The 23168-nt window shown below is 45.9% G+C and overlaps 1 protein-coding gene and 1 long non-coding RNA gene across 3 annotated transcripts in view; one reads left to right on the plus strand and one right to left on the minus strand.

Moving 5' to 3' along the window:
• Window positions 1–23168, minus strand: part of RUFY1 (RUN and FYVE domain containing 1) — a 56552-nt gene that overhangs the window by 30161 nt on the left and 3223 nt on the right. Inside the window, exons 2-7 of one of the 2 annotated variants that reach the window (XM_053912258.1) lie at window positions 16214–16387; window positions 14423–14540; window positions 11978–12079; window positions 10592–10715; window positions 3839–3900; window positions 1424–1489 (exon numbers count right to left, since the gene is read on the minus strand). In XM_053912258.1, coding sequence (XP_053768233.1) covers window positions 1424–1489; window positions 3839–3900; window positions 10592–10715; window positions 11978–12079; window positions 14423–14540; window positions 16214–16387 — 646 coding nt within the window. The remainder of the gene's footprint in view (window positions 1–1423; window positions 1490–3838; window positions 3901–10591; window positions 10716–11977; window positions 12080–14422; window positions 14541–16213; window positions 16388–23168) is intronic. The other variant, XM_053912259.2, reaches the window with a different exon arrangement.
• LOC128779363 (uncharacterized) lies at window positions 16384–22324 on the plus strand. Its single transcript, XR_008425250.1, has 2 exons — window positions 16384–16882; window positions 21091–22324. It is a non-coding gene; the product is annotated as an uncharacterized lncRNA (long non-coding RNA).

Raw genomic sequence — 23168 nt, forward strand, 5'->3', positions numbered from 1 at the left:
GGCCCCAGCCTGGCTGAGGACGGTCCTTCCAGTCCTCTGACCTTCCCTCGAGTCCCCTCAAGTCCCCTCAATAAAATGGCTTGATTCACTCACCCCCACCCACAAGAAAATTGGGTGGAAGAAAAATAAAAATCCAAGGGCATAAAATGAAAAAGGGAACAGAACAAAAGCTATGGAGGAAACTAGAAGTTCAAGAGTCTACAGTTTGTCCCTTCTACACCAACTATACAGCTTAGAAAACAGTAACAAAATTTGCATTTTCTTAGAAAACATAAATGACCAGAAAAGGCGGATCTTCCAGAAAAGAAAACGTAAATGAACTAACAACTGAGAAACACTGAGGCACTGGCCAGGTTCCGCCTGCATGCACTCTGAGCCTCAAACGGGACGGGCAGAGGGCCTCTCAGCCCCCCGGGAAGCTCAGAGCCCTGCCACCAAGGCTGCTGGAGAAGGACTCCAGGATGGTCAGGTCAAGCCCCATGCTAAGAGAACAATTAAATTGTTAAAAGCAGAATCAAGCAGAGCTTGTTCCTGTGATTCAGGAAAGGCTCAGTGTGAAGAAGTCCATTCATAAACTAGATCACATCAACAGATTAATGGAGAAAAGTCACAATTACATTACTGGATGCTAAAGGCATTTGATAAAATTCAACATCCATTCCTTCTAAAACTCTCAATAAACTGGGACCTGATCAAGAAACTCCTTCAAAATAACAGCCAACATGGCACTTACAGAGAGCTAGAGCAGCACTTCCCTAGGTTGTGGTCCGTACTGAGGGGAGTGCCAGCCCCTTCCCCTGCCTCCCCAGGGGCCAGAGGGGCCGCTCTTGGGAAGCACTGCTACTGTGCACTGCACATTCTCTGAAGGGGGTTCAGGCAGAGAACGACATCACCCAAAGACAGAAGACAGAGACTCTCTGCCCACTGCCACCAATATCTCCAGTGCCGGGTGTTTCATGAGACACAGAAGCAGCGGCTTTCCAATTAAAATGAAAAAACAAGACAAGGATGTCGGCTACAGCTACTGAATGCTCTTGGAGCTCTCACCTAGTGGCTCTCCCCTGTCTTTTCCTGCCCCAACATGCTGGAGGGAGGTGTGCTGACTCCCAGCAGCGACGGCGCTGCCCATGTCAGTGATTTCCAGCCCAGTGGCTGTGGGGTGAGGGCTGGAGAGGTGAGGTTTTACATATGGACTCTCTACACTGTTTAACGGCACAGAGCGAAGAACCGAAGAATTCCCAAAAGCTCTTTATCAAGAGATCCGACTTCTCCAGTCTGCTCTTGGGAACTTGGCACAAATACTCCTTTTTCTTGGTTGGGAAAAAATTTAGTTACAAATATATGGCAACTCAAAAACATCCCCTGAAACATTTGTCAGGCACTGAGAATGAACTGCAAGGCTGGAGAAAGGAGGGAGCCCTACCTTAAGTGCCGGTTCAGTTCTTCCACATAATTTTTTTGATCAAGGACATCAGTAATTCTTTCGTGCCTTTAAAAAAAGAGCATAAAAAGAAGTTCTTTTCACTAAAAATTAACACTTTGTAACTTACCCCCAACCTTCCAGGCACCTCGTGGGAGTACAAATGTCATCAGGAAACCGAGACAGAGCTTAGGAAAGCCTGCAGGGCCCTGAGGGAAGAGACAGCAAGGCTGGTGGGCAGCGTGGAAACATGTGGCCTGGAGAGCAGGTGCCCCGAGCACCTGGCTGGCTGTCGGGCAAAAGGAGAGCCGTGGCATGCAATGTGGGGACACCAACAGCCATGTGCAAGTGGCGCCCAGGGGCAGGGGGAGATGCCCTGGCTCTACTGAAGGAGGGAGGCTGGCTGAGAAGAGGGGACCATGTCACTTGGAAACACAAAGCTGATCAGTCTGCATTAAAAAAAGACTTCAATGTTTTAAAGTTAGCCCCCCCCCCCCAGTTCTTCATATACACACGTGTATATGCACATAAATAGGACCATTCCACACAGGTTCACGCCACGGCACCGCACTTGTTTCTCGGTGCGGTCGCTTTTTCCCTTTTACCTGTTCCGCCCTTTGCCTCACTGTCCCAGGTAACCCACATAACAGCCTGTTGAGCATCCTACGTGCATATAATCACCATATCTATTTATCTACCTTGTGTGTGTATACTGTGCAATTAGAATATAAAACAAATACCAGGGGTTTTTGAGTTTGTTTAAAAGATGGGATATACATGTATATACTTCCAGTATCACATTTTTCTCAGTAATACCTTGTGGAAATCCCTCTACATCAGCTACACCAATAGCCAAATCTATTCTGTATTTATTTATTTATTTTTGGATTTTTTCGAGAGGGAGAGAGAACCATCAGTGTGAGAGAGAAGCATCAATCGGTTGGCTTTTGCATGTGCCCCCACTGGGGGCCGAACCTGCAACCCAGGCATGTGCCCTGACTGGGAATTGAACCGGAGACCTTTCAGTTTGTGGAATGACGCCCCGCCTACTGATCACACTGGTCACAGCAAATCTGTCTGTTTTTAGGTCTTCATGATATATCAGAATGGAATATTATGGATGTTCCATAATTCATTCAATTACCCCCTTACTGAAGGATAATCCATTCATTTCCAGTTTTTTTTTTAACATAAAGAACATATTTTGTTTAAGCTTACAGAGGGTACATGAAGCATTAATGAGGTTCCCACTGGTCCTGAGGTGCTGAGACCGGGGCTCCTTGCTGGGAAGACGTCTGAATGACATGTAGTGAAACAGCCCGACACGACCCACTGGCGAGGGTTTCCAGTGCCTCTCCCTCCCGCCGTCTTCCCCGGCAGCACCGTGATCAGGCCCATGTGCCACTGCACAAGCAGTCCATGCATGTGGAAGCACGGCGTACAAGTAGGGGTGTGTGTTGTTTTTTTATCAGAACATAAATGGTACCAGGTTTTACACACTGTTTGCTTTCTTTCTCTTTATTTGTTCCAGGATAATTATTTTAAAAATCCTCACCTGAGGATATGATTATTGATTTTAGAGAGAGAAGGAGGGGGAGAGAGAGACATCAACCTGAGAGGGAAACATCGATCAGTGTCCTCCTGTATGCGCCCCTAACTGGGAATTGAACCCGCAGCCTTTTGCTGCACAGGATAACGCTCTCACCAATCAGGCCACCCAGCCAGGCCAAGATAACTTTTTTGTAAAAGAATACTCTTTTTAACAAGGATGGGGGAGAGCTGCATGTGGCATGAAGGACACCCTAGACACACAAGGATCAAAGAGCAAGTCCACGGGCAACTTATAACAGTGACATCCCATCTACATTCAAACAAACGGTACAGCCAAATGCGTGACCAACAAAGACGCATGTGTGCGTGGGGCATGGGCAAAGGCCTGGCAAGAGACATGAGGAGCTTCCTCTGAGGGGGCGGCAGTGGCAGTGGGATGGAGACAAGGGGACAGTGTGAACGGAGACATTTCACGTGTACTCTGCGCTCTGTAGAGCTTAACTCCTCACACAATGGGAAAATTAATATATCACCTCCGTTATTAAAAACAGATAGCCCTGGCTGGTGTGGCTCAGTAGATAGAGCACCAGCCTGTGGACCAAAGGATCGCTGGTTCGATTCCCAGTCAGGACACATGCCTGGGTTGTGGGCCAGGTCCCTGGTGTGGGGGCACGTGAGGGGCAACCACACACTGCTGTTTCTCTCCCTCTCTTTCTCCCTCCTTTCCCCTCTCTCTAGAAATAAATAAAATCTTTAAAAAAAATAGATAAATAACAGCTAGAATTCCAAACAAAGCTAAGACTGATGTGGCGCCCTTTGCCAGGATTCCATTGGAACGCGAAGAACAGCAGACAGCACAGCACTTACTCTTTGCCGCCGTCGAGGTCCCGCACGTCCTTAAGGTAGAGGGAGAAGTCGATCACTCCGACCTACCCAAAGCAACACGCACAGGTTTAAATGCAGTCTCTGTCCTGCTTTCCGCACACACCTCTCAGCCTTAAAGTTCCGGGTATGCACATTCCTGTCCCTTTCCTACAAATACTCGTTTAGTTAGGCCAACCAGCTCTATAAAATAGCAATCAATCAAACAAACGCGGTGGCAGAGGAGTAAGTGGAAACTACACTAACCTCCGCCCAGGACAAGTCTGGAATTACAACTACATTGTAGAGAAAGCATGCTGAGTAACCACTGAACACTATCTGGAGAGAAGCCTTGTAACCACGGGCAGACAGGAGAAACCACTTCACCACAATGGGACTGGTATGGAGTGTGGAGGAGGCGAGAAAGGGCTGGCCTGGCGCCCAGGGGCAGAAGCTGAAGTGCTGGGGCGATATTTCAGTGGGCTGGGGGGATCCCCCTGAGAGGTGTGGGGTCTAAATCGCAAGCTGGACTCCCCAGCCTATAGCACCAGAGCCGGAAAGCAGCAGGGTTTCTGTCTGCCAGGGAGAATTGGCTGGAGATGCCGAGAGCCTCTTAAAGGGCTAAAGCACAGAATTTCTTTTGGAGACACTTATCCTAATGGACATAAAAAGAGAGATCGACAGAAATACAGTCATAGTTAGGGATTTTAATGCCCCACTGACTACAATGGATTGATCTTCCAGACAGAAAATTAATAAGGAGACAGCAGCCTTAACTGACACGATAGATAAAATGGATTTCATTGATATTTTCAGAGCATTTCACCCCAAAGCAGAACATACATACTTTTCAAATGCACATGGTACATTTTCCAGAATAGCCCACATGTTAGGATACAAAACAAGTCTCAATAAATTTAAGAAGATTGAAATCATATCAAGCATCTTCTCTGACCACAATGCTATGAAACTAGAAATCAATCACAAGAAGAAAACTGAAGAATACATAAAGACAGGGAAGGTAAATAACATGTTATTAAACAATGAATGGGTTAACAATGAGAGCAAGGAAGAAATCATACCTTGACACTAATGACAATGTGAACACAACAACCCAAAATCTGTGGGACATTGGGGAAGTAGTATGAAGAGAGAAATTCATAGCATATAGACCTATCTCAAAAATCAAGAAAAAGCTCAAACAAACAATCTAACTTCATACTTAAAGGAACCTGAAAAAGAACAAAAATAAAGACCAAAGTGAGTAAAAAGAAGGAAATAATAAAGATGAGAGCAGAAATAAATGAAATAGAGTCTAAAAAAACATTCAAAAGATCAATGAGTCCAGGAGCTGGTTCTTTGAAAAGATAAATAAGATGGACAAACCTCTCATCAGACTCATCAAGAAAGAAAGAAAAAGGACCCACATAAAATCAGAAATGAAAGAGGAGAAATAACAACTGACACCAAGGAAATACAAAGGATTGTAAGGAAATATTATGAACAACTATATACCAACCAACTGGACCACCTGGACAAAATGGATAAATTCCTACAAACATACAATTTCCAAAAATAAGTCAGGAAGAATCAGAGAATTTGAATAGACAGATTACAGCTAATGAAATTGAAGCAATAATCAAAAAACTCCCAACAAACAAGAGCCCTTGACCACATGGCTTCATATATGAATTTTATCAAACATTCTGAGAAGAATTAACACCTCTTTTTCTCAAACTATTTCACAAAATTCAAGACTAGGGAAGCCTTCCACACTCATTTTAGGAGGCCAGCATTTTCCTAATTCCAAAACCACAAAAGACACTACAAAGTGAAAATTATAGGCCAATAGCACTGATGAATATAGATGCTAAAATCCTCAACAAAATAACAGCAAATGGAATACAGCAATGCATCAAAAAGATCATACACCATGATCAAGTGGGATTTGTTCCAGGAATGCAAGGTTGGTATAACCAAGAAGCATGCATTTCTTTTGAAATAAAAAATTAAGTAATAAAAAAATATATACTCAACTAAAAAAACAACAATAGAGAGAATGAGAAAGAATTAATACCCGAAGTAGAAATGAATGGATTAGAAAGCAAATAAAGCCTTCCTTCCAAAGCGGAGTTGATTAATAGAAGCAAGAGCTACTTCTCCGAGTTCAGCAAAGTGGACTGGCCTCTGCTGAGTGGGATCAGAATCGAGCAAATGCACAACGTTACAGAGGAGGAAGGTGAGGCTTTAAGATGCAGTAAGAGAATATGCTCGCATAACTAATCGACCTGCATGAAACATGACTTCTGGAAAAATGAACAACTACAAAAACTGTCCTGAGACTTAGGAAACCGATGCATTGACCAAGGGCTACGAAAAAAAGAACTAGGGCCAAAAAAGGCATAAAGCTGAAGTGGTCACACTAGCAAGTTCTAACAAACCTTCAAAGAAAAAATAATCCCTGCTCCAATAAGCCGTTGTAGAAAACCAGAAAAATATTTTACCCCACTTATTTTAAGAGATTACTACAATCCTGACATTGAAAAGCGACAAAGACAGCATAGAACAGGAAAACTCGGAACAGGGTCCCTCGTCGGTGGAAACACAAACCCCAAATACAGCAGAGGCCACTTCCATTATATTTATGGGTGAAAAACAAACGTGGCATTTCAATAGATGTCAAAGATATATCTGACAGCATTCAATGTTCACTTTTAATAAAAACGCAAAGTAAATCAGTATAAAACAGGACTTTGTAAGCAAGCAAAGGAGGACTCCACAGACATCAACAGCAAACACTCCTACTTTGTGGAGAACGATGGGAGGCATTGCGTCAAAGAACAGAGCGGGGGCTCAACCACATCTATCATTTAATAAAACTCCCAGTCTTTATTTTGTAATTGGGCAAAGCGATGTTCAAGTTCCGCTGGCAGACTGGGCTGCCTGAACTACATCGGAAAAAGAAGTGTGACAAGTGGGCGAGAGGTGAACGGCCAGCACCTGACACACCGGCGCGCGGCGGGAGTTAGGGCCCAGCTGGGCAGGAGTGGAGGCCCGGGGACTGCAGAGTCCAGAACGACACCTCCGCACGTCCCGGACACCTCACACACTGAAGGCGGAACTTCGCCTTAGTAGGAAAATAACAGATCATATGTGATATTCAGAAAACTGGTTTACCGCCTGCAAAGAAAGCTAGACTCACCCTGCACCCTATGTCGAAACACATCAGAGGCAGATTACTTACGTGTAAAAACCCCACAGTTGATTTAGAAAAAAATAATTTTCAGATGGGAAAGGACCTTCTAAGCACAATACCTTGAAAAGTGTAATGGTGAAGTCCATTAAATTTGATTGCCTCCAAAAAATTTCTACAGAGAAAATGCACCGTGAGAAAACAGAAAAAAATTATAACAAAAAATTTTGGCAGTTAATATCCATAATCTATAATAAGGAAGTGGAAAAGATGTAAAACTCTGAAAAATGAGCAATGGGTACGAACAGGGAGTCACAAAGCTGAACCAGCAATGGCAAATAGCACGTGAGAAAAATAACTGACCTCCCCAGCTGTCAAAACTGTGAACTTGTGGGCAGTTTTTCTATCAGATTGCAAAGGACAGAGGATGCTCATTGCTACACTGCAACACTCACGCAGAATGTGCCGCAGTGACCCCACATTTAACTCGGGGGACAACTGACCGAGGGCACAAGGAGGTCCCAGGGCATTTACAGTGTCCTTGTTACACTGTGGGAACAGCCTAGGGCAGTACGTGCTGGCGAGGTGACGTGGCACACCCGCCACACGGAACACTGTGCGGCCCTTTAGACGGGCCACAGCCCCAGCAGCACCGAGGACTGTATGCGAGTGTTCTTTAAAACGATTACAAAATCGTGTGCTTTAAATAATCATATTTGGGGGCTTCCGGCCGAGATGGAGGCATATGTAGACACACGGTGCCTCCTCACACAACCAAAAGAAGGACAACAACAATTTAAAAACAAAAAATAAGCAGAACTGACAGAAAATCGAACTGTATGGAAGTCCAACAACCAAGGAGATAAAGAAGAAACACCCAGACAGCAGGAGGGGTGGAGACAGGCAGCCGGGCAGAGAGGACTCGAGGCAACATGGCGGCTGGAGGACCGGGGGTCCCACATTCACATGAAGATAAACTGGAGGAACAACTGGGGAGCGAGACAGACCCACAACCCAGGGCTCCAGTTCGGGGAAATAAAGTCTCAAACCTCTGACTGAAAACACCTGTGGGGGCTGAGGCGGCAGCGGGAGAGACTCCCAGTCTCACAGGAGAGCTGGGTGGAGAGACCCACAGGGTCCTAAAATGTACATAAGCCCACCCACCTGGGAATCGGCACCAGAAGGGCCCACTTTGCTTGTGGGTAGAGGGGTAAGTGACTGAAAACCGGCAGAAAGTGGAGCAAGCAGCACTGTTCCCTCTCGGACCCTCCCCAACATGCAGCGTCACAGCACAGTGACATTTTGCCCCGCCCTGGTGAATGCCTAAGGCTCCGCCCCTTACTACATAACAGGCATGCAGAGACCAAAAAAAAAAGGCCCAAATGAAAGAACAGATCAAAGCTCCAGAAAAAATAGAACTAAGCGACGAAGAGCTGGCCAACCTATCAGATGCACAGTTCAAAACACTGCTAATCAGGATGCTCACAGAATTGGTTTAATATGGTCGCAAGTTAGATGAAAAAATGAAGGCTATGCTAAGTGAAACAAAGGAAAATGTACAGGGAACCAACAGTGATGGGAAGGAAACCAGGTCCCAAATCAACAGTTTGGACCAGAAGGAAGAAAGAAACATTCAACCAGAAAAGAATAAAGAAACAAGAATTCAAAATAATGAGGAGAGGCTTAGGAACCTCCAGGACAACTTTAAACGCTCCAACATCCGAATCATAGTGGTGCCAGAAGGAGAAGAGAAAGAGCAAGAAATTGAAAACTTATTTGAACAAATAATGAAGGAGAATTTCCCCAATCTGGCAAAGGAAATAGACTTCCAGGAAGTCCAGGAAGCTCAGAGAGTCCCAAAGAAGCTGGACCCAAGGAGGAACACACCAAGGCACATCATAATTACATTACCCAAGATTAAAGATAAGGAGAGAACCTTAGAAGCTGCAAGACAAAAGGAGACAGTTACCTACAAAGGAGTTCCCATAAGACTGTCAACTGATTTCTCAAAAGAGACCTCACAGGCAAGAAGGGGCTAGAAAGAAGTATTCCAAGTCATGAAAGGGAAGGACCTATATCCAAGATTACTGTATCCAGCAAAGCTATCATTTAGAATGGAAGGGTAGATACAGTGCTTCCTAGATAAGGTCAAGTTCAAGGAGTTCATTATCACCCAGCCCTTATTATATGAAATGTTAAAGAGACTTATCTAAGAAAAAGAAGATAAAAACTATGAACAGTAAAATGACAACAAACTCACAACTATCGACAACCAAACCTAAAACAAAACAAAAACAAAAACAAAGTAAGCAAACAACTAGAACAGGAACAGAATCACAGAAATGGAGATCACATGGAGGGTTATGAGCAGGGGAGTGGGAGGGGGAGTAGGGGGAAAGGTACAGGGAATAAGTAGCATAAATGGTAGGTAGAAAATAGACGGGGGGAAGGTAAGAACAGTATAGGAAATGTAGAAGCCAAAGAACTTATATGTACGACCCATGGACATGAACTAAAGTGGGGGAATGCAGGTGGGAGGGGGTGTGCAGGGCGGAGGGGAATAAAGGGGGGAAATGGGACAACTGTAATAGCATAATCAATAAAATATATTAAAAAATAAATAATCATATTTTGATTTAAAAAATGCCTCCAAACACATCTCTCTAAACATGTACACACACCCTGCTCACTCACGTGCTGGAAGGGGTATATGCCACAACATGTAACACTGAATTAGTTGTCTCTGAGTCATGTGATTCTGTGTGACATTAATTTCATTTTAAAAATACACCTCTGTATTTAAAAAAAATTTTTCAAACTGCAAAAACAACAAAACTATTGGAAAAAATAAAAGCTAACCTGGGCATAGAGGAATTGGGGAAGCTATAGATTCTTCAGGTCCAAACACATGGCGGGCAGAAGGCTGGGCAGTGGCCCAACCAGATACAGATGCCCTTCTTGCCCTGAGGAGGGGTCAGAGTGTCTGTCCCCTGCGGATACGGGGAGTTTAGGTCACCTGCTCCCATCGTAAGAGGGCTGCCCATTCCTCTATACCTTACCCACTTTATTTGTGCCCTGTTTTACCACCTGACTTCCCAAATCTCTCCTGACTCCATCTCCCCAACCCCCATCCAACCTTTTGGGACTTCTAGACATGTCTATTCAATGTTTTTGCTGTGTCCATTCATGGCCCCTTCTAACTCGTGACCTGGATTGATTCGGGCGAACGCTGGCCCAAACATTTCACTGTACTGCTTAAAAACCTCAAAGAGCTTCTCAAAGCTCAACGGACAACGCTGAACCTTTGAGCACAGCACCAGTGGCTCAACATCTGAGTCCAGCCTTCACCTTCACCTCCCTCGTGGAGCTTCCTGTGTTCCAGCCACCAACTGCTTCCTGTCCCCAAACGTGCTGCACTCTCTGTGCCTCCGCCCAAGCTCTTTCTTCACCCTTCCCCAGCTGCTTCCCCTTCTGTCCCTGCCCGGGGTTTGGCACCGTCTACAGATCCTAGGGAAAATCTCTGGCCTAAAGAAGTCATTCCACCTGGAGCCGAGTCCCCACTTTACCTGAGAATCCAGGTCTTCTCCTTTTAAGCAAAGATTGGCATCAAGAACGTTGAGTCCCACCAGGAGACCGACGATCACCATCCCCTCTTCCTCCATCATTAAGGCCTCTGGCTCATAGAACTCACTGCAAGAGATGAGTGGCCGCAGAGCAGCTCAGGAATGCCCTCACCAGCTGCTTCTCCCCACCGCGCCTCTCTGGCCACCTCTTGGCTCGTGGCCTGGCTGCCAGAAGCTCCCCTGGGTGAATTTCCTTCGGTCTTTCATTTCCCTCTCCTGTTACAAGTGCTGCTGTTTCTTCTCTGGCCTCTCCTCTCTTCCTGTGGCTCAGAGAGGGCTCCTCCCGCCTCTGGTCTAAGGTGAACTCTGCCATTGGAACCTCAGACCCCAGCCCTTCTCATCTCCCCTTAGCTCCTGCATTCCTGACCCTCACTCTGCCCCTCCTGTCCCCACAGGCTCCTTCTCCCACGTTGCTGTGAACACCTCCCACAGCGCACCCCCACCTCCAAGAAGGAAATTCCTCCCTCTTCCGCGTGTCCCATGGAGCAACGCTGGCTGCTTTTACTTCCTTATGCTGTTGCCTCGGCCACTTGCAGGGGGCTTCAGCCCATCTCTGACTGCTTCTGGTCACACCGATCTGCTAACGGACCATCGTGTGTGTGCCCACGAGAACCCACTATGTTCAGGGTCTGCGTCTCAAAGCTAGCGTGGCCGCGCTCGAGGCCCGAAGGACACGGCGTGTTTGAGACCCACATTCACCACGTAAGGCATATTCAATAACCAGCCAGAGCTTGAAAACAACAAGGAATTGAGGGCAGCGGCCACAGTGTAACAGGTAGTTTTGTCTCAGTCAGATCAAGAGTAACTCCAGAGAGACCCTTCCCTTATGAGTCCTCATATTCTAGAGGAAGTTCCTTTCAGAATGATTGTTTTTGCTTATCGTTTTATAAATATCAAATATGAACCAGTCATAATTTCAGAGATAGCCAGTGCCTTTACTGATGCTAAGAGATATAAATTTTTACAAACTGGATACAGGATCCCAAAATAGGTAATATATTACAAAAAAGCATCTAGTTCTTAAGTCATTTTTTCTGTTATCACCCAATCTAATAAGTACAATTGTGTTGAAATTAATGGAGTACACTGTCAGCTACCCAATCTTAGGTATTTTTGAAGAATGATCCTTTTATAAATAAAATGTAATACACATCTTCATTCATTCATACCAGCTTTCAGATATCAGTGCTCAAAAAAATGAAATAGCACTATTTTAAGTCTAAGCCACAGGATATTTATGATTAAAATAATTTTAATAAAAGCTCTGTACATTATAGACTCCTGTTTGAATTCAAAGCAAAAACCAAGTGAAGACAGGTGATGAAATACCTTAAGATGTGTTTATTGTCTATCAGCACCTTCAGATAGTCTGCCAGCTTCTTTTGCATGAGGGCGAGATAAAGCCAAGCTCGGCCTCTTCCCACAGCTGTCCTGAATTCAAAGAGAGAACCAAACTGTTAGGGCTTAACAGTATGACAAAAGACGAAACAATGAGACAAGTCAGCCCAAGAGACACACACATTCACAGCGCAGAGGACATCCCAAGAACAGCTGCTTTGGCGCTGCCTGGGAAGGCAATCAGCTCACTGCATACATCTGGGTCCTGTTTGAATTTTGTTATCATGGGCACGTGGGTTTTTTTTATTTTTTCTATTTTGACAAAAGATGAAAATGTCTTAAATCACAAAAATATGATTCCTGGAACAAATACAATCATATAAAAGGGCATATATTAATAAAATTTCACAGGGAGCCAAGAAATATTAGATTACCTTTGTGTAAGGGATAAAATTCTTTCAAAGATTAATACACAACATCATTAGTGCTTGTTAAAGCGTTGAAGTCTCAAGGTTTCTGAGGCATTAGCTCAAAGGTGCAATTGTTTTAAAAATTGTGGTGAAAAAAACACCTTAGCATAAAATTTACCTTTTAAGTGTGTTTTGCTCAGTATGTGTTCAGTGCATTGCACTGTTATGCAGCCAGCTTCAAAGGCGCAAATTTGAAAAGGCCTGCTTTAAACACTACAAGAAGAAAAGCCTCCCAACCACAGACCTCACACTGTTTAAGGAAAACAAGCAGAGGTAAGTGCATTTGCGACGGAGGCCTGAGTACAGAGGCACTGCCATACTCAGTGTCTGCACCAGAGGGCGCTCTCCCGGCCCGGAAGGGCTGCACCCCGTGACCTCAGCAGCCAGGCCCATAGGGTTCATCTAACTTCATCAATACAAAAGGCTTGAACATCCCCCCCACCCCCCGCACCCCAGATGACGGGGGCAAGAAACAGAGTGAAAGGAAAGGAAGTAAAGTTGGAAGGAAAGGTACTGCATGTTGGCGTGAGGTGGGAAATGACCACGGACAGTGGGGTGCAAGTGGCACTGCTGCCCAGCAGGCAGCTTGGTCACTGACTGCTGGGTATCCAAGGCCTACATCGGGGAGGAGGACGTTGGAAGGAAATGATCGGGACGCACAAGAGGGGACAGTCACCACTGCACTACTTGCAGACTGAAGGCGGGAAGACAACCTCAAAGCCCAAAGGGGTCATTAAACAAATGAGCTCGATAACAGGAGGCTGTGGAGGAGCATGTGATATGGAAAGAAGCCTAAAATCCAATATGAAGTGGAAAAACGCCTACAGAACAGTGTGCATGGTTTAATACTTAATTTTTCCCCAGCTCCCCTCCCCCATACGTTAATATAAATATACTGTTTTTAGATTAGGCTTACTTCCAAAACATGTTTATACACATGGGAACAAATATAAATTCTTATTTTTTCTCCTCTTTTTTATTGAAAAAAAAGAACATGTTATACACACTGTCCCTCAGCTTGCTTATGTCACAGGGCTCTGCAGCGACAGGGCTTGGTGGGGTTTAGAGCAGGGCTGTCAAACTCATGTTCACGTCACGTCAGCCTTGTGGTTGCCTTCAAAGGGCCAGACGTAATTTTAGGACTGTATAACTGTAACAGTTTAGAGCCACCAGCCCGCCCCCAGACGCTGCCGCTGGGTAGAAACAAGGTGCCGGCTGGATAAAACTAGGTGGCGGGCCGGATTCGGCCCACGGGCCTTGTGATTGCCACCTGTGGTTTAGAGGGTTTCAGTAAAACGGGCCTGTGCTCTCTTTCTGGCTGCCACCACTTCTTGCCAAGGGACCTTGGGCAAGTCACTCGCTCTGAGTCTCAATTTCCGTGCCTGTCACTGAGGATACCAACTGCTTTCCTAGGGGCTTGTTGCGGAGGATTAAATGAGGTAACGAAATGTCCTTAGCATCAAGCCTGGCACGTGGCACACCCTTAGCAAATGGTGGCTATTATACTGTCTGAAAACGGAGCAGGCTGGCTCCAGAGGAAAAGGGTCACTGAGGATGGACAGTCCCGAGCTCTTTCGCATCAGCCCAAGGATCTCTGGGGCCTCTTCTAAATTAGATTCCATGACGACTCCTTGTTTGTGTTCTGTCCACTTTTTAACTTTGAGCCTATGATAGGGACCCCAAGGGCAAACCCAGACACAGCAAATGATTTGTTAGTCCCTGCCTTTTCACAAATATCCCTTGTCCTGGGACCGAAAATCTGGCCTGAGCTGCATTGTTAGAAAACTGCCCCGATGCCCCTGAAGCCGCGACTCCAGGGGGGTAGCAATGACTCCTTTCCCTTCTGCCACCGCCCCTCACGTGGCAGTGCCACCTCACCCTGTTTATCAGCAAGGAATTGAGAAGTGGGTAAGTACAAGGGAGTTTTTCCTTAAACATCAAATCATTGTAATGACTTCGTACTCACTTTAATTCTGGCAGATTTCTGACACTAGTGGCTATATCTGATGCTTCTGGACAAAGCTTCTCCACCAGCTCCAAAGGACCAAAGAAAGATTTATTTTGGCCAATAAAACTCTTCTTGACTAAAAGGGAAAACAAAAGTGTTATTCATAAGAACAGGTTACAAAATGTCTTCAGGAGTCCACAGTCTCTCTTCCACTTAATGCTTCAGATTTAGCCTTGGGGACTGGGGGACGTCAGGTAACAAATGAGCTCTCCCTCCGGGAGACACGGATTCATGCCTACCGTGCTCTTTCTCCAAGTGTTCACTGCCTATGAAATAAAGCTGCCTCATAGACTCACTTGTGAAACCCTTCCCTTTCCTCAGTGCCTCACTGCAGACAGACATCACCGCCACCCTCCCTGAGCTGCTGCCACACCCTTCTCCCGAGCCGGAGCCCTCACACTGTCACCTCCCTGCCCTCACAGTCTATGCTCCCCAGAGCTGGGGCTCTTTTAAAAATGTAAGTAAGGTCCTGTTTTCCCCTTGCTTAAAATCCTCCAAATACTTTTAGAACAAAATCCAATTCTTCGCCTGACCTATAAACATAAAGGCTTACATGTCTCTGCCCTTCCCACCTCCCTCCCCTCAGCACCCCTCAGTTACCTGGTGTCCTTCTCAAATCACGGGTGGTCCCACTCAGGGCCTTTGCACCTGCATTGTTTTTCCTGTTTGTCTGTGATTTTTGCTTTCCCCACATTTTCACGTGACTGACTCCTTCTGTGTGTCTCAGCTCATGCTTCACCTCCCCAGAACAGCCTTCCCCTTTCACCCCAGCTCAAAGGTTTCCTCCCGGCCTTGGCTGCTGTGGCTCAGTGGACTGAGCGCTGGCCTGTAGACTGAAAGGTCGCTGGTTCAACTCCCAATCAGGGCACATGACTGGGTTATAGGCCATATCCCCAGTTGGGGGTGTGCAAGAGGCAACAGGTCAATGTTTCTCTCCCTCCCTTCCCCTCTCTCTAAAAATTAGTTAATTAATTAAAAAAAATAAAAGGTTTTTCCTTGATTTTCTATCATTTAGCGCATTTTGCTTCCTTGAACTTGTAGCATTTTGTAATGATGTTAGTTTGTTTCTGCCCTTACTGTCTATATGTTCTCCTCTACAACTGTGCTGTCCAAGGTAGTCACTAGCCACATGGGCTACTGAGCACTTGAAAGAGAGCCAGTGCAATTGAGTCATGCTGTAAATGTAAAACAGTGGATGTTTAAGCCTTGGTATAAAAAAGAATGCAAACTATCTCATTAATAGGGCTTTTTACTAATGATTATGCATTAAAATTACAATACTGTATTTTGGATATATTCAATACAGTAGGATATATCTTTAAAACTAATTTCACTTGTTTAATTTTTTTTAACGCAGCTACTAGAACATTAAAAATTGTAGATGTGTCCCCAGCGGGTGTGGCTCAGTGGCTGAGCGCCAGCCTGCGAAACAAAGGTAGCCGGTTTGATTCTCAGTCTAGGGCACATGCCTGGGTTGTGGGCCAGGTACCCAGTGAAGGGCGCTCGAGAGGCAACTACACACTGATGTCTCTCTCCCTTTCTTCCTCCCTTCCCCTCTCTAAAAAATAAATATATAAAATATTTAAAAATTGCACATATGGCTTGCATGGCAATTTCTATTGGACAGCGCTGCTGAAAAATGACGTCTCCCGGGCAGGAGGTTGTGTTTTGTACGTTTCTGTTATCGCAGCAACCAGAATGACGTCAGCACTGACGAATGCACGCTGAGCCCCGGACGTCCAGGCTCACCTTTCAGCCCGTGTTTGAGGCAGTGCTCCAACACCACGAAGAACTGCTGCAAGGGGGCGTGATCCGCATCCAGGCTGCGGCCCAGGCTGAGGGCGGACTGGAGCAAAACCTTGATGCTAAGTTTCATCATGTGCATCAGGTTGGTACGCTCCTCCATCATCTGGCACTTGGAAGCTGCAGGGCAGAAGCAGGGACAGCTTCGTCAGTAGACTGAGCGCGCTACCAGGCGAGGAGCTTGGATGCGGGGCCACCGAGGCAAGACCGGCCGCGCGGGAGGCAGGCGGTCTGCTCAGAGCGCAGACGCGTGGGTAACTGGGGTCCGCAGTCACCCAGCCCTTGATCCCTGGAGGTCACAGCCGCTCAGGCGCCGCTGGGCTTCGGGTCGGATTCCAGGCCTCTCCTAGGCGACTCTGCGCGCTGCTACAGCGATGCCCAACCAAGACTCGCACCATCTGCCTCTCCCACACCCAGCATTCCATTTTCCGCCCAACGAAGGGAGTCAACGGCAGGAAGCCCCGCCCCCACTGGAGAACGTGCCCCGCCCCCAGACGTTTCTATTGGGCGAACCCAGAGAGGCCACTCCCCCAGGCGCACGGGCGCTTTTCGGGCCTGACAGTCCCCTCCGCCAAGAGGGATTCCGGAACCTGCTCTATGGTGTGACGGTGCCATGTGAGTTCCTTCGGGGAAGCCCAGACACTCGGTTCCAGACTCACATTCTCATTGTTGCCAACCGTTCGTCCACAACTAGTAGGCAATTACGAATAATACTTTTTGATAAGTAAAGCTGTTAGAATAAAACTCAGCTGTCTTTCCATTTCAGCTCCATTAACCTTGTCGCTTTGAGGGTAAAAAGTGTGTTCAACCAGCATTAGATAGCCATGCCAAATGCTTGCCAAATGTGCCCTCACACCCAGGAAACTCATTGCAGAAACTTGGTAAAAATGTCCAGCCCCAACTGGAAGAGTCTGGCCGGGAAACTGTCCCAAGGCAGGAGGGCCTGCGGGGGTGCCCGCCCCCGCCGAATCACTGCCCTGCACCTTTCTAAGGGCCAGCTGGAGGGGGCGCTGGGAGCTGGGTTGTTTCATTTTGCAGTTGTCAGATTAGTGCTGGGCTTAATCGTCAGGTTCATAGTCTTCTAGTCTGAATTGCGTTAAATCTTCACTCGGATTGATCTGTATATTTCGGATGTTAATCCTCTGCTTACCTGTTTTTATTTTATGAGCCGTAATATGGACACATAAATAGAAGAGCATACGCATGCGCAGCTAAATTGAAAAGAACAATGTTATGACTGAATTTATAATAAAGATATTAAGTAAGTAAATATTATTGAGACTTGAGACAGCCTGGGTAGAGCTAAATATTCTCAATTCTCTCAGCAAAACCTAACACTAGCTGCTAGGAAAGGAAAACCCGTGCAAACATTTCATCTTGGTTGTGGAGAGATAAAAGTGACTTTAAGTAAAGCGTTTGGGTCAGGGGTTGTTTAATTATCTTTAAATTTTGAGAGAATCCTATTATTACATTTATAAATTTGAAAACTTTCATGAATTGGATAACCTCATCAAGAGGAAGGTGTAACCCTGAATAGACCAATAACCACAGAAGCAATCTGTAAAGATTTAACCTTAAAGAAGGCAGTGGTCTTCCAGAGGCAATACATGTCCAGGAAGTCTTGCAGAGGGCCAGGCAGGCCCAGGTGGTTTAAGGCAGTGACTCCCAGGCCTTCCTGTTCCACAGGCTCGCTTTCTTCTCCTGGTCCCCAGAAGAATGTCACGCCCTACCTCCTTATCTTCTTCTTGATGCATGGGCCTGGGGTGCAGAAAGTCCCACACATGTCCCAACAGGAAGAGCTTCCAACCCCTCATTTATTGCACTTAGTTAAGGAAACCTGGTCTGGAGGAGGGGAATCACTTCTAGCCCTCTGCTGGGTATCCTAAAATTAGAAAGTTAAAAAAAAATTACCCCCATCCCTGCCAACTTAATATGTAATTATTTTCAGCCAGTCTCAATACTCAATACCCTAGGATGTGCCATTAACTTGATGGACCTATTCTATAAATTAAATGAGCCAAATGGTAGCTCCAAGTTTTTGATGAAAATGGATTTGAAATACACAAAAACTAAGTCTTTTTGTCAAAAAAAAATACTGTATCAGCAAAGGCATAATGAAATAAGCAATATTTAAATGTCCTCAACCATTTTGAGTGTTCTGGGTTGAACGAAGTAATTAAGTAAAAGAATTACAAGCATAATTACCATTTGATAAGTCTTAGTAGGGCCTTTTTTGGGAAACTTCCCAAAGGTTGAGAACTTTTTTTTAAAGATTTTATTTATTTTTTTAGAGAGAGAGGAAGGGAGGGAGAAAGGGAGGTTGAGAAACATCCATCAGTTGCCTCTGCTATGCGTGGGGGTTGCAGGGGTGGGGTGCAACTGAATCCGAAACCCAGGCATGTGCCCTGACTGGGAGTTGAACTGGCAAACTTTTGCCATGAGGGATAATGCCCAACCAACTAACCCACTCTGGTCAGGGGAGAAATTTCTTTAACAAGACTAGGCTGCATCCTTTCTTGCAAGTCAGGTGACTTTCATTTGCTTTGAACAAAATTTTTTTTTAAATTACTGACAGTAGATCTATGTGATTTGGGGCATGTAACTTCGGAGTTCAAAGACTTGGGCAACATCGCTCTCACGAAACTGTCTGTTTGTATTATTTATATGAACCAGGTTTCTCAGGTATGACATCTATAAAAACCCAAAAGACTGGAATAACATCGATGCTGAGTCCTATCAATTTTTATCAGTAAATCATATTTATACATCTATAGACATGTGCTCAATGAAAAAACCAAGACCATTTAGCTCCTCTTAGAAGCAATTCCATGAAAAATGTATGTGTTATTATGTATAAAATTGTATTTAAATTCCTTTTATCAACTTAGCATCACTAATAATTTTAATAGTAACTCATTCCAGAAGAAAAAATTTTATACACTTAAGAGTGTTAGCCACAAGGAAAGTTTATTAAATTTTTATTTACATAGTTTTGTCTGAGACATATGATAGGATGACCAATAAAAAATTATAGAACATATGGAAACGGAATGGAAATTCAAGTTCAAGGAATTAAAGAAAGGAAAAATGGAAAATTTTCAAATATTAAATAACTCATTTGTTTCTAAGATGAATGCTAGTGCTTATCAAGTCATGAAGGCGTCACGTGATATGCTTATTGGCGACGTAACAGTTTTATTTCAAAAAGTAAATATTTAAGCCCTGACCAGGTAGCTCAGCTGGTTAGAATGTTGTCCTGATATGCCTAAGTTCCAGGTTTGATCTCCCGTCAGGGCACACACAAGAAGCAACCAATGGCCCTGGCTGGTGTGGCTCAGTGGATTGAGTGCCAGCCTGCAAACCAAAGGGCTATGGGTTCGACTCCCAGTCAGGGCACATGCCTGGGTTGCGGGCCAGGTCCCCAGTTGAGGGTGCATGAGAGGCAACCTCACACTGATGTTTCTCTCTGTTTCTGCCTCCCTTCCCCTGTCTCTAAAAATAAATAAATAAAAAAATTTTAAAAAGCAACCAATGTATGCATAAATAAGTGGAACAACAAATTGATGTTTCTCTTTCTCACAAATCAATAAAAAAAGAATAAAGTCAATATTTACAAGGAGCCAGAAAATGTAATCTAAATTTTAAAATTATGATGAATTCCACATGTCAACTTTAAAAGCTGAAGTTTTTTTAGGGGGTCATGTGAGCCAAAAATGTGAAGACTAGTGTTTCAGGTGGTCAGAGCTGGGGGTGGCCGTGGCTCTCACCACTGATCCTAGGAAGGGGCCTCGCACTGCCGCCCCCTGCTGGGTGAGTCGCCTATTCCCATTTGTGCTCAGTGTGGACATATAGAAAGTTTGAGCTGGGAGGATCTTCAAGCCAGTTCATCTCTCAATTTTAATGTGGTCGGCAGTTAGAGAGACATGAGCAGAGCAAGGACGGTGGGCCAGGTACAGGTCACCTGGGCGGAAAGCCCTGGGTGCCTAGCAACAGGCAAAACTGGGAAAACGAGGACCTTGCCCCCAGGGTGGCCTTTCCTCCCGGAGCATATTGCTGAGGCAGGAGATAGTTAGGAAGGCGGAAACTCTGGAGGTGCCCCAGGGCTAAGATAAAGGACATCCATACAGGACAGAGACCCTGTTCTAATACCGGTCATTCCCGATTTCTGGAAAAGTGCTGAATCATGGTGACTCATGAATGCACCTGTGCAGAAGATGCTACACGACCCCTGTTTCATTATAACAGCATCATAATAAATTAACATTGCGCGACCCCCTTCCCTGGTGGCCAACCGAGGAAATCATGGGAGACCACATGTGCAGTAGCTTTAAAGTAATACAAACCACTTGTACACGCGCAAGGAAAGCCCGCCAAAACTAGCCAGGAAATATCCACCCCTTAAGAATAGAATCCCTCCAGCCCCTGCCCTGAGGTCAGTCTCTGCTTGGAGTTGGCCCGCTCCCATGTTCTGTGGAGTGTGCTATCGCTTAATAAATCTGCTCGCTCTCTTTCTCTGCTGTAAACCCTCTCTGTGTTCAGTTCAATTCATTGTTCGTGATCACCAAGAACCTGGGTACCTGTGCCCACCTGTGACATTGCTGGTCCTGCAGTTTAGACCCCCTGACTTTTCATATTGCTGGTCACATGGCTCAGACCCTCCCCTGACCTCTCCTCCCCTGGCATGTCCCCACTCATGCGGGTTAGACCCCTTAGATGGGGAACAAACAAGGAGGCTTGAGAACAGCCCTTAAGCCCCCCAGGACAGCGAGGTCCTGACCAGCATCCAATGCATCAAATACACCCAGGTCTCGGTTGTGTTTCAGCTCCAGGCCCAGAAAAGCAGGAACCAGACAAGCGACACCATGGCTGCCTGAGGACCCCTGCCCTGGCACCGACCAGTCAGTGGAGATGACCACCCTGAAAGGACTCACCTGGACACTGATGACTATTCCATTGACATCCTCCCCTGGGAGCCCCCCCTAAACTCTCTTCCCTTAAAAGCCCTAAGGATGAAGAACCCAGTGCTCCCAGTAGTGTAACAGGGTGCTTGCTGAGCTAGAGGTCCCCAAAACCTCCATTAACATGGCTGGAGGAAGGGGAAGCAGAGCAGGGCCGGAGAGAGCTACTTTGCTTATCTAAAGAACTTGGCCAGTGTTTCAGTAATGCTCATAGGTGTGCCTGCCTCGCTGGAAGCCAGGGAGATTAGCATGGCTCTAATTCAAGAAGCAGCCAGGATTACTGCCCGGTCACTGCCACTGGGAGCTGCTTGGAGTCAGTTCCTACCTCACCAGGCCAAGCCTGCCCAGAATAACAATGGCAGCCAAGAAAGGCCGAAGTACTGGCAGGTGTAACCCTTTGTGGGAGGGGTCGGAAATGGAGTTCTGAAGGAAGATCGTGCTGGGATTTAAACCCAAGTGCGGGGCAACCATGCCCTCTTAGCAATACTAGGTCTCAGCCCCACAGCTTAGAAAGGAGCAGAAAAGCAGGAGATAGCAGCCACGCAGGGGTCTTGGCCACATGGTTTGCAGAGGATCCCCATTGACCTACCATGAGGAGGGGCCATGCGGTTTTGGATTAAGAGGGGGAGCCCAGCCAAGCACGGACGACTGGGAACGACTGGGAGAAGCCGAACGGGAACCTGTCCAGCTGAGCTACAGACTTCTATTTCTTTTCCTGAGAGACAGTACCCCTGACTGGCCTGGTTTGGCAAGGGGAGACAGGACTGTGTGTGTTTCTGGGTATTTCTTTTGTTTTTAAGGGAGTGGGGCTTAAGGGAAAAATTCTGCCATTATTTTAATTCTGTGTAAGTTTTGAATAAATAGTTCCTTTCCTTTTCATAAGACTCTGGCTTTGGGAGTCATGGGGTTTTTTTCAGCAGCCCGCAACAGAACCCAGAGTGGGTCTGTTTCGGGACCACGTCCGTCTGTGCCTCCCCCAATTCCAGGTGTGTTCCCACTACCTGCCTCTCTCCTAAGCCCCAAAGGCCCTTCTTTTGTTTCCCAAGCCCATTCCTTCTACTGCTGGGACTTTCTACATAAACTTTCTCTTACAGTTGGAGTCTTGTCTCTGAATTCTTGCCTAGCCAGAACTCAAGTACTGAGGCTGGTGGACTCAGGTCCGGTCTGACTCAATTGGTCTAACACCTGGTGCCATTCTCACCTCTGCCAAGTTTACTAGCTGTGTGAACTTGAACCCTAAGGTTCATTAGTCATAGACACAACACACAGAGTGTCGCAAAATTCTACACTTATGAAATTGGTAAATAAATGGTCTCATCAGTGATCTCGACCTTGACCCTTTTAGGGGGAGGGGCTTAGCCGACATGAGCATGGCAGAGACAGGCTGAGCTGCAGATAACATGAAGCCGCCACCTTCTTGCTGGAAGAATGTGGTCAATAGTTTTCAGAAGCTGCTGATTTGAATTTTTATGTAAAACCTGCTAATTGCCTAAAAAATTTTTTTAAATGCTTTTATACTTGCAAGATAGAAAAAAAAATGCAACTACCAGCCACAATCACCTCGAAGGGCTGCAGTTTGTTGTAACATCTAGTAGAGAGAATAAGTGTTCAGGAGGGGGAGTGGGCTGCACAGGGGTTTTTGTTGGCTTCTAAATTGCACAGAAGTGACCAGATTCTTAGTAGATTTAAGTTTTAGTTGTGAGTAGCTCTTTGATTTCTTGGAAGACTTCATCCTACAGTACGGTGTCATCCTACACCGACAAGGAAGAAACCGCACCGTGAAGTGGGAGAAGTTACTGTGCTTCCTTTGGAAGGAGCTGTACCACCAAACAAACTTTGCCGTGGAAGAGGACAGAGAAAGGCACACGCACCACCTCCCTCACGGCATGCGTGGCATCAAAGAATGCCTTCTTCAGTGAGTGCCCGTGTGCGAGACGCCGTGC

Source organism: Desmodus rotundus, chromosome 10, assembly GCF_022682495.2.
Source record: "Desmodus rotundus isolate HL8 chromosome 10, HLdesRot8A.1, whole genome shotgun sequence".
NCBI lineage: Eukaryota > Metazoa > Chordata > Mammalia > Chiroptera > Phyllostomidae > Desmodus > Desmodus rotundus.